Genomic DNA, 12,244 nt, shown 5'->3' on the forward strand with positions numbered 1-12,244 from the left:
ATGTCATAAAGTGAGAGATGGTTTAAATAAATTTCCTTGTGGAAGAACATCCATCACACTAATTTCAGTTCTCAAGGGCAATGAACTGGATGATAAAGATCATGTAAAGGTAATATGGAGAAGTCCCATTCCAAGTTTTTAGGGATTGGATACTGATGTCAAAGAGAACCAGGGTTCACCTCATGCTTAAAGTTCAGGCTGGAAAGTTGAAGAGAAATAAAGGGAAGGATCTGTACCCTTGAAAAATCAGGGGGGGCTGAAAACAGTTGGGTAGGGAAATTTATCTTGCTTTTTAGAAGGTAAACATACACAGTGAATGTGGGAGAATAACAGGGAAGAGCTCTGAAATCAAATGATTGAGATAAGAGAAATGAGAATTCTCGTTCGTGGATTACAGCATTCCTACATTAATTATGTTGTTTTCATTTTAACTGGCTGCTCCTTTTGAAGCTTTAGAACAAATTTTCAGAATACAATAAATCATGTTCTTCCAGCTGTGCCACTTGTACCTTGTATCGTTTGGTTATTAAGGAGCAGCAGTGGTGCAAAGTACCTGCCATTAGGTTTGCTTGGTTGTTTGGTGCAACAGAGTCATCTCCTATATGTGTATAAATGGCTACCTGGGTTTTTTTCTCTTTTTCTCTCTATTTAAACCTTCTTCACAATGGGAATTGACCTGCTATGAGGAGAAAGGAATATGTATGCACATGCACACACATCCCACACTTACTCTCAGAAGGTATAATTGTGTGGGTTTGGGCAAGTTTAGCTGGATTTTATATTTTCCTGTTGCACTAGGAGCTAAATGAAGTTTTTTCACTGACCTTTGAATTGTCACACTTATAAATTCTGTGAATTGAAATGTCTAGCTTCCTGTGCCCCATTATCTGAACAACTTCAGACGATCTCCAGGGTGGAGACTGCTGTGGTTAAATGTGGTCTGCAGGTGTTGGGGTGTTTTTTTATTGTAGATTCTAGTTTGCAGTACAATTTGTGGGAATTGGAGCTTATGCAGGAAGCAGGCATCTATAATAACATGAACTTCCACAAGGCAATTTTAATCCAGTCATCTTCAAATGAGAGAGGTGGCAATCTCTGACCCATAATACAGCTCATGTAATGAGAGAATGAACAAAGCTACTTGAGGTAGATGCTAATCTTACCACCTGATGCAAATGGGAAAGGTGCTTAGAAACTGGAGCAGTAAGGGAAAAGGGCAATGGGAGGTCACACAGGTAGTGCTAGGGTCTATTTTTCTGTGTCTTTTTGGGGTTTTGATCATGTTACTGACTCTGTGGATTTGCATCAATCTCCATGTAAGAGGAAGTGTACAGGTTTGTGAACTTAATAAATCCTAAGGAAACAAATGGTTATTGGAAGGTAGAGCTCCCAGAACACTTTTGTTATCTGTTTAGCTTTGGAGAGGACAAAACATAGTGAAACTGAGTGTTCTCAGTCATTTAGAAGGGTTATTTTAAACAGCTGGGTTAATCTTTGTCTAGGCCCTGATAAGGCAATTAAGTGTGAGTTTACATACACAAAGGTGTATGTTTGCACATTGAAATTATAATCTGTTCATAATAAACTGGCTTAAGTTCAGGCCAGAGAGAATGTCTGTAACCCCTCCCTCAAGCAGTGCAGCTGATCTGAGCATGAAAGATCTCAAGTAAGAGGCATCTGCCCTTGTGATGTGAGAGAGGCTGTGTTTAGTACCTGGTTAGGCATTCATTAGTACCTGCCTACAGCTGACTGGGTGCTATGGCAGTGGTTACCTTGCTGCTTCCAAGTGTCACATTCATAGAATAATGGAGTAGTTAGGGTTGGAAGGGACCTCAAAGATCATCTAGTCCCAACCCCCTCACATTCTCTGGGTGGAGACACCTTCCGCTACCATAAGTTTTCCAAATTGCTCAAAGCCCCATCCAACCTGACACTTCTGGGCATAGAGCAGCCACAGCTTCTCTGGGCAACTTGTTCTGGTGCCTTGCCACCCTCACAGTGAAAGATTTCTTCCTTATATCCAATCTAATCCCACCCTCTGTCAGTTTAAAGTCATTCCCCCTCATCCTGTCCCTGCATGTCCTGGTGAAAAGTCCCTCTCCAGTTTTCCTGGAGGCCCTCTTGAGGTACTGGAAGGTGCTGTAATGTTTCCCTTAAGCGTTTTCTTCTCCATTCTGAGCAGCCCCACCTCTCCCAGCCTGTCTGCAGGAGAGGAGCTCCAGCACTCTGAGCATCTTCACTTACTCCAGCAGGTCCATGTGTTCCTGATGCTGAAGAGCCCAGAGCTGAACATAGCACTGCAGGGAGAACGTCTTTAAACATTGCTGTTTTCCTGTCATTGTGTTGTTCACTGCATCAGCCAAAAAGCCAGAAATTACTGTTTTCAAAAGGTGAAACTGAAGGACTGATTCAGATGGATGTAGGGCTTTTTTTTTCCCCTAAATGGGTTCTAATTTTTACATCAAAATACTTTAAATGAAAAATTTTCAGAAGTAATGCCTCTGTGCTATTTTTCCACTTGGTTGGGAAGTCATGTATTGCAGAAGTGTAGATGTGACCAGAAGTGTGGCAGGTGTCAGGACACTGCCTTTTGCCCCCAGAGTTCTGCTGGAGGGAGAGAAGTGCAGCCTGAGGAACTAGAATAGGGCAAAGAAAATAGAACCTACTATTACATTTTTCCTGTGCTTACAGAAGAAGCTGTGAGATGCTTTGTTTGAAAGTTTGGCAAAGTGTACATTGAGCAAACAGGCAAGTGGGCAGATGCTGTTCATGTTAGCTCCTCAGAATATTTTATTTTTGTGAACAAGCATGTTTACCATGTCATCTGGAAACTTCAGGACTTTGGAACAAAATTTTGCATATGTGACTGATGAAATTTTAAGTGTTTAAATATAGAACATCACAAAACAAGATTTTTTAGGACTAGTTTTTATTCTATTTATGCAGAAGAAGCCAGGCATTTTCACTCACAGTTACCTAATCAGGGTGTAACAAGAGGGTGGGTATTTTCTGTCACTTTGTAAAAAAAAGCTGGCTGTTGAGGTCTTCAGATTGTTTTCTGTAATATCTACATCTTTTAGTAAGAAGTGTTTGACAAAAAATGTTACAAGTTATTTCAGTGATTTAAGTAACTTGTTGGTGATAATGTTATTTATATTTTTGCAACAGAACAGAAGTCAAATAAAAACATCTTAGTAAATTTCATTGTATCCTGAAGGTTTCATCATGCCTTGTATGTTGACTTTTTCCTTGAAGGTGAATAATAATAATGGCAAATGGTTGAAAATAATGCTTTTGAAATGTGCCTGTGAGCCAGTGTGATCGACTGGTGGTTTTTTATCTTGCTGAAATCCTTCTGTATTAGGCGATGAAGTACAGCATTGGTGACATTGGCTGCTTGTTATATATGTTACTAATTTTTGGCTGAAATCTTATTTGATATTTGCAGTTATGTGATATTTGCACAAATAAATAATTGCCCTGTCAATATTTCTAAAATTAATTTACAGTCAGGTGTATTTTTATTTTCTAGGTTAAAAAGCAGTTGTACCCACATGAAGATCTTTTTCATTGTAGTCACCTGTGTATTGTCTCCTATTACTCCATTTTATTTTTATTTACATTTTCTGCTTTGTGGGTGACTGTGTTGTCTTTAGAGATTGTTAACTAGCAGAGTTGAGCCTCCATCAAGGTGAAGTACCCAAGCATTCCAATTTTCCTTTTGATAATTGCCTTTCTAGTTCCTGTAGGAGATACATGGTGACTCAGTTTTTCTTGGATGACTTACTGATCTCTTGCACCTCTCTTTGGTAGTGCAATAGGTTTTCACAGTTCTCTTTGCTGGCAAATATGGCTTGTGTTCACTGTGGTGGAATGTGAGGGCCAGTGATCTGTTTCTGTCTTTTGTTAGTTATTAACCTTGTTTAGTGTCTGTTAAATGCAGACATGAATCTCTTGAAATAATCCTACTGTTATTTTGAGATACTCCCTTGGAGTGCCTTATTTAGTGAGCTCAGCGTAGGTGAAATTGTAGTTCTTTTAGTAGCATGTGCATGGAAAAAAGCAACACTAATACTAATATCTTCTGATAGACCTAATAAATTCCTCAGAAAATTCACAGGTTCTGCTACTGGCCCACTACTGGTCCCAGTAAAACTAACCAAGCGAAACTTTTCCAGTATCCAGAATTCACATGTAGACCTGTGAGAAAGAGTTGTGATGGATGCTGTGCATCCATAATTGTCATTGTCAGCACAGAGCTGTTGTGTGTGCTAAGCACTTGTGGACCTCTGGAAATAAAAATTAATGGCCAAAATTAGTCAATAATAGATTCCTGGTTTATTTTATTTTTTTTTTTAAATACTGTCTGTTCTTTCTTGGGCATCTTTATTTGCATTTAGTAATACTTTGTAAGAAAACTGTTAGAGTTCATTCACGAAAGCTCAATATGTTCTTTATATTGTATAAAAATGAAGAGTTCTGCTATTTCTATGGTAATGATGTTGCCTGAAGACTAATGGCAGAATAGTCAGAGCAAAGACAGAAACAGTTCCTGATTTTAAGAAATTTTGACTTATGGACTTTGACTGTAATTTTTAATTTCTTGGCAATAGGCAATGGAAAATCCTAGCTGTAGCCTATCTTGTCCTTACGTTGCCCCTTCAAATACTGAGGAATTTTAGAAGTATTTTAGAAATCATTAATGTTATGAGCAAAATAAAAAGTGTCAGAGATTGGGCTTTTAACTCTGAATGTTTCCAGCCTTCTCTGTTTCTCTACATTGGGGGAAAAAAGAGAGTTCTAATCATGTTTTTGTGTTTCAGGACTTAAAATGGCAGCAGAAGATTCCTATATTATGGGAGTATCGGATCCCCAAGTAAGTGAATTTCTGTGTTTTCAGTATCCCTGTATCTCCCCCCAGCTGTCTGTTTAGGCCTTCTCTCATATTGACTTGTCATTTCCTAGACTTAATATAGACATGGAAAATCATTCTGCATTGGCAGAAATCAGGGCTTTTTTCCCTAAGCTGGTTTTTATGTGACCTATAAAGTGCCTTTACTGGTTAAATGACTGAAATGAGAAGAAAAGCTAGGCCTGCTGAATTAAGCAGTTGAAAAAAAAAAACCTTATCTTTATGCCCTGCATGCCCGTGACACTTGCTCTGGAATTTCTTCTGTGGTGGATATTGGTGTGTTTCTGAAAATAAAACTCATCATGTCCTAAAAGGGCCTTTTGTGTAACTTTTTGTGTTGTTGGCATTGACAGTGATGACTAAAATATTCCTTCACTCACGCAGATCCATAGGTCTAGCTCTTCAGGACCTCTTCCTGATCTTCTTAGATCATTCCATAGCTTATGTGAACTGTGAGAATGGTGCTTGGGTGAAAAGTTTAAGTGAAGAACAGGTCATTTCTTCTGACCTTAATTTTCAAAAAGCAACTGTTTTCTCCTTTATGCTTGCTCCACTTTGGAAAAAGAATATTTATACTAGACAACAACTATAGTATGTTAAGACATATCAGTGTTTAAAAAAAAAAAAACCAAAAAAACCCACACAACTTTCACCTGGATGTACTATTTTCTTGCATAAGAGCTTGTAAATATATTTACATAAGGAATGTAGTCTGGTGGGGTTTAAGCAGAGAAGTGGAAATGAAAACTCAGAGGTTCTTAGCAAGGCCTTGGGCAAGATATCTAGGGTTAGATTTTCAGAATTTACTGTATAAGCTGTTTAGGATTTATAGTTGTTAGTGCAGGTAAGCAAAATGGGTGTTTAGAAACTGTTCTGAGGTTGGTGCGGTCTCATGATTCTGGTGAAACTCGGGTTGGTGCTGTCAGCTCTGCTTGCGCTGCTGTTGCCAGCAAAAATAAAATAGCTGTAAAATGTTTATGTAATTCAACGAGGTGTTGGCAGTCTCAATATTTGCAGAGAACTTTAAAGTGCTTTGCTGATGGATGTTTTATGCAACTGTGTATATATGTAATAATGAAGTGTTTTCTGTCACTATAGATGTTTGCGGTGGATCAGTTCATGGGAATGAATGCTTTATTTAACAGTACAAATTACATCACTGCAGACTTACCACTACGAACAGGTAGGAACTCTGACTATTTGATGGTGCCATTGTCCTGCTGATTTTTCCTGTTTGTTTTCTTTTGAGAAGTTCTTTTCAGCCTTTTTTGTTTACCAACTTGTGGGTCATAATAGTAGATTGCAAGTTGTCAACTAGTTTTTTTTATTGCATCTTTTTGCATCTTTCTTCCCCTCATGAAACTTTCAGCAGAGAGACAAATTGGATTTTCTTGTGGCTTGTACAGAAACTGAAAGTTTCAGCAGTTTCCCAGGTGAAACCAGGACAGTGACCGAAGAGCTCTGAGTGACCCGATTTTATAAATTACTTTGAGGCTTTTTTCTGAATTTGAACCTTCAGCGAGTTACATGTTGCTATTGCCAGTTTGCAGACTGCACCATGTGCTTCTTTTCCTTTTGAATGCTGTTGCATTTGTAGTAGTTCTTAAGGTGCTTGTAGTAGGTGTTGTAGTAGTTCTTAAGTTGCTTGTTTTTCAGTAATAAAATGCAGAGAATATTAACTTCCTGTACCATTCAAATATGTTTTTCCTTCTTGGTGACTTCTCTGTTTCGTGTGAAGTGGCAGTGTGGCATTAGAAGCACCTGCCAGTTTCCTGAACAATAACACTAGTTTGAAAGCTCAGACAAATTTTGCAACAAACCACTGAAAAGGTCTGATAGCAGCTCTTACAATATGCTTCCAGAACAGTAAGAACAATTACAAGTCTTTTATAGCCCAGTCAGTATTGGCTGTTTGATCAACCTTGGCCTGGCTGTGCTTATTAAAGTTCTTTATAAATATTACTTCTTGCATGAAGAAGTAATATTTCCTGCTTAGTCTATTAGAATAACTGATACAAAAGGAAGAAGAAAATAAAATTTAATTTAACTTTAGGAATTTTTTTCTCAAAATATAGCTCCAGTATAGCTGTTCAAATCTTTTACCATGACAGCTTTCTCTTTTCTGTTTGACTCTGTTGTATTAAGATGTAGCTAAGGTGACACACTAGGTGTCTTATGTATTGCAAATTACTTTCTTCAGTTGAAAGTGCAAACCACTTCTGATTGCAGTGTTTGATACACTTCACAGCAGTGAAGGTGTTAAGGGTAAAATGAAATAAGCAGTTAACGTTTTCCTTCATAGGTAAAATTCCATCCTAAAGTAACAATAAATGCTGCTTACAGAATAAAAATTAAAGCAGGCTTACTGCTTTAGTGTTTTCTTGTTTTCTTAAAACAGTAGTAGCAAGAAAAGATCAAGAAACACATGGTACACATAATTTTGTTTCAAGATAAAATGTTCTCATGAGCAAAGCTCTTGACAAATATGGAAAAACATCCAGCAAATGAATGTTGCAATCATTTGTTTACAGTGTATTTTTATTAAGGCAGATAAAATTATTCAGTAAGATTCATCTGTGTTATATTAAAGGGCTTGTGCATTATAGACCAAGGGATTTTTTCTCCCACTTTCTGTTGAACAAATAAGGTTATTGAAATTTCCCTGTAATGAGCTCTTTTACATGTACCTTTTAAGCTTACTCTGTATTCTTCATACAAATTATTCAGATATCTAAAACTAATTTTCAGATAACTATGTCTCATCTAAAACAGTAGAAAACAGCTGTTTTCAAAAACATGTCAGGGAATCAAGGATTCACTGAGTTCTGCAGCCACAGAAAACTCATACTGGGCTAAGTGTAACTCTGTCCTTTATTTGAAAAATGGTTTCAAAAAAGGCTTCTTTTTTTATAAGTGCCACTGCTCTTGTCTACTGCTGCAGTATAGGTAGCAAGTTCCTTGTGCACAAAATGGGATTCAATAAAGAATCATGGATTTCAGTTTATCACAAAGAAAAAGTTAATAAAAAATCAGAAAAGGTTGATCATTTCAGCTGCATCTCATGATGCCACAGTTGGTTTGTTTCTTGAACAGTATCCCAATAATGCTTATTTCCTCCCCTTCTTAAAATACGCTGCATTGTTACAATGGACTGGCTCTTCAGTTAAAAGATAATATAATAATTTTTATGTTCTACTTTAGTGAAGCAGGGACTAATGATTTCTTTCTACTCAGCGAAGTCAGTTAAAAAGTCATGTGGGGTTTTCCAGAAATACTTACAGCTGAGATATAGAGAGGGTGTAATAAATGGATTTTTCTCAAGGACAGATGGATGATTAAGGCAGAAAGAACCAAAGACATTAATTATTCCTCATGATCTGGCTGTGGTGCCTATATCTTTTGGTCTGTGCATCCATAAAGGCACAATGTCAGTCCTATCCACTGGCAGACAGGTTTAATGTATAACCGTGGATTGTCGTGCCAGGGGCTGAATTAACAAGCAGCTGGGGAATTTGGGGACTTTCTGGTGATAGATGTTCTGCTGCTACGTTAACGTTTACAGTAATAGTAGAAAACCTTTGAGATGGTGGGGCACTGATTTTCTCCACATCATTGTCACAGCTCAAGTGTCTTTGCTTCTTTTTCTCTCTCGTATGTCTGTTTTAAATAAAAATCAAGCTTTTTTTGTTACTTTGGAACTAAAGATGTAGTAGTTACTTGGTTTAGTTTTTGCCAGCAGAAAAGGGAGTACCTCATGAAGTCAGCCTCTTCTTTGGCTTGCTGGGAAGTATCCTGCCTTTGATTAGGTAGGCTAGGTACTGATCCTTAGTGGCATTGGGGATGGAGGAAGTATTATCCACAGCATGTATTTAGGTAGAGTAAAAGTGGGTGCACATCAGTGGGACCTCCTCTGTGTAGCAGAGAAGCAAAGTGATGCCTTACTTTGGAGAGGAAATGGGCAGAGCTCTGAGCTAAGGGGTTTGTAATTTTGAATGTCCTGTACTCCCTCATGATGATCCAAGGCCATCTACAGCCGTGTAACGTGCCCCAGTTAGAGGTGGGTTTGGGAACTGTGTGGTTGTTTTGGCTTCAAGAGGCTCTGGTCTAACTAGCTCTTGGCATTAAGATGGTGTGTTTTTAAAACTTTGAAGTTGAAGCAGAGCCATCAGGAGCTGAACAGTATTGCCTGAAGGCTGCTGAAATTAATTTTCTGCTGTTTCTTTGACCTCCTCTGTCCTACCCCCTGTGACACTGTGAAAAATGAGAAGGTTATAGAGGGAAATTTTTTTTTGAGACAGATAATATTAAAGGTTCAAGGAAACCAGACCACCACCAAAAATGAGATGAGTGTTGCATACAGTTTCTAGTGTTCTTTCTAGATCTTCTGTGCTCGTGTTTGGTAGAGTGAACCAACGGAAGAAGTAAAGTCTCATGTGCCATTTGCTTTAAACACCATGCTTTGAACACTGAAGAGCTGGGATTCAAGAGAGTATTCCTGTGCAGGGGAATCCCTGAGGAGTAGGACATACAAATGCTATAACAGCCCTTCGGGAAGGATAAGGCACTGGGTCTCTAGTCTGAGCTTTTAGCAGCAAGGTACCACTTCCAGGATGGACAAAAGAGAGTTGATGTGCGATTTAACAATCAAAATTTACAGGGTACAAGTGTTCTATCCATGGCCACAGAGAAAAACAGCAATTACAAGGGTGAGATGCCTGTTCTAGAGGCCCCACCAACAGAGAGGATGTGAGGGAGGATGCTTGCTTAAATTGAATGGTTTTAGGTACTCAGAAAGCTGTTGGATACAGGACCCCACTAGTCCAGCAGAGTTGCCCAGCTTGCAGGGATATCCCACCAACCTCTTCTTCCTTGACTTTGCTGTGGTGGGAAGAAGGAATCAAGGGGGAGCCTAGGATGCGTGCTCCTTTGGAAGTGTGTGTGTGTGTGTGTAGGGTGAGGCCTGTCAAGAGGAAGAAAGAATGCAAGTGGTGGGAGTGCCAAGGGGCAGGAGGGCCTCTGACTCAGGCAGGAAGGAAAATGAAGAAACTTGGCAGTTGAAGAAGACGTGGGGAAGTGGGACCGTGACTCAGAGTGGAGTGGGATGCGAGTCGGTCTGTGGCAACCGAGGCGAGAAGACAGAAAAAGAAGCCCTGCAGCACGGCCAGGATGTGGCAAAGCCCCTCCAGGCTGGAGGACCGTGTGTTGCAGCTGCAGTTCTTGGCTCCCAGCTGCAGCAGTGCCAGGCAAAGCACCAGGAGCGCTCCTGTCAAAACCTGGCTCTTGGCAGCCGTGAGAGCCATGCTGTGTAGAGGCTGCTCCACAACCGTGTCCTTCAGCCTCTCTGGAGGGCAAAAGTAGAATGGAAGCTATGCATTAAGTAGTGTTCCTTCTTGTGGCTGTTTAGCATTTTAAAGGGGGTTGCTCCTTAAACAAGAACTTAAAGCAAGCACCTGCCAGGCTGGAACAAAGGATCATCACAAATGTCATTTTTAGTTCCTCTTACAATGTGTTCATCTTCAGGTTCCTGCTCTTTGTCTGCTGAGAGAAAAACACACCTACTGATAGAAACAAAGTATTAAAAGCTGCCCTGTGCAAAACACTAAATGTGCTTTCTTTTCCCCATGGGAAAGGATGAGAGAAAGAAGGAACCACACATAGCCAATGTTAGGCTGTGTAGTTTGCCTCTGGGAAGTATTCAAAGTTCAGTGAAAACAGCTATATGAGACCTTTCACTAAGTAAAATCGTTTTTATAATCAAAACAATATGCCATTTATGCCTGGATGTTTTCTTGAACATTGCTGGTTTATTTTTAAGTAGCATTTCAGATATTATTAAGTGCTGTGCATTAGAATGCCTTCTCTGTACTGTTGTGTGTGTCTGGTTCAGGTGCTATACCAGAGATTTACTTAGTCACTGTTAAAATTTAAAAAAAGGAAAATCTTTAGTGATGGAATGCAAAGGTTAAAATAAGATCTCAAAAAATTGTTTTAAGTACATTGCTACATTATTTGCATAATGTGGCTTAATGATAACAGACATCTAATTTGGCTTTGTACATTTACACTGCATCTTTTTTTGCACTTTTCTAGTGCTAGTATATAAAACATTATGATTTTTAAATCAGCATATTTGTATGCTTTTTATAACCTTTTTTCCTAAGAGGTCAGAATAACCACAGTCCTAAGTTTTCAATTTTCCTGAGTTTTCTCAAGGAAAGCCATTCCAGTGGTATGAAGCATTTTTCGTTAGTTTTCCAATGTGCCAAGGTAGTGTATATGCCTTTCTTAGGAGTTTGAATTTCCTTATGCTGAGGAAAAGCTGTACCTTGGGTGTGATGTGTCCTGGGGGACTTTTGCAGCCATGTAGCCATTGGATAAGGACACTTCTTTTCTGGCTAATGTTTGAGAGAAAGCAGTAATATGTTGTGCAACCCAACATGTATGTCTTGAAAATGAATTCCTAAGAGGAGAAGAGCCAAAGAACAATTACTGGGTAGATCTTGCCCTGGAGGCTTGGTTGAAAGTTGAACTACACACTGTTGTATTTTAGGGGCATTATTTCTGCCAATGCCCAGAAAATACATGGCTTCTGGATTGTTAAAATATAACTTTTCAGGTGCCTACAGCATGAGGAGGGTTAGAGGTCTGTGAAAAGAGGTCTTAAATTTAAGTGCTGATACATTGCTTAAGCCTAACTCAGCTCATTTTGGCTCTGTTACAGACAAAAATTGAAATACAAGGCCAAAGCTAAATGTTGCTCTGCATCTTTTAAAGTTCCTGAAGTCCAAACTCTTTTTCCAGCTTTGTAATGCAGGATTATGTGTATATGGTCTTGAGGCAATTGTTTTCAGGACTTCGGGAAGCACTGTTTACTTTTTCAAATAAAAGTACAATTGATGGACTTGGGAAATAATTTAAATGTGAAATTGTTGTGACTGATAATATTTGCAATATAACTTCAACATGAAGTTAGTTCAGTTGCTGCATCAGCTAACTACAGTAGCAGAATACTAATTTCATCTATTGTGTATATATTCAAACTTCCATGTTGAGAGAAGCTTGTTCAGTAAAGATCTGTGCTTGACTCCTTAGCGTTAATACCTTTAACAGAGTAGAACTGATAATACAGAATTCCAACAGGAATATGGCTGGGAAAATATTATGTAGGTATTCCCAATGAAGCTGTCATTTTGGGGTCTACCTTGAAAACAACAGATCTTTTAGCATTAAAGTACAAATCATCTTGACTGCTTAGCAAGAGAGAGGGAAGTAACCATAGCTCTTGGAACTGTTACTTTGAGACTCATGAGTGGCTTGCATTTTAAGAGGTAT

At 38.8% G+C, this 12,244-nt stretch overlaps 1 protein-coding gene across 3 annotated transcripts in view; it reads left to right on the plus strand.

Moving 5' to 3' along the window:
• Nucleotides 1-12,244, plus strand: part of NFKB1 (nuclear factor kappa B subunit 1) — a 58,179-nt gene that overhangs the window by 6,874 nt on the left and 39,061 nt on the right. For all 3 annotated transcript variants that reach the window (XM_039701996.1, XM_039701999.1, XM_039701997.1), the window contains exons 2-3: nt 4,824-4,876; nt 6,011-6,095. In XM_039701996.1, coding sequence (XP_039557930.1) covers nt 4,824-4,876; nt 6,011-6,095 — 138 coding nt within the window. The remainder of the gene's footprint in view (nt 1-4,823; nt 4,877-6,010; nt 6,096-12,244) is intronic.

Source organism: Passer montanus, unplaced genomic scaffold (genome assembly GCF_014805655.1).
Source record: "Passer montanus isolate IOZ18808 unplaced genomic scaffold, ASM1480565v1 scaffold151, whole genome shotgun sequence".
Lineage (NCBI taxonomy): Eukaryota > Metazoa > Chordata > Aves > Passeriformes > Passeridae > Passer > Passer montanus.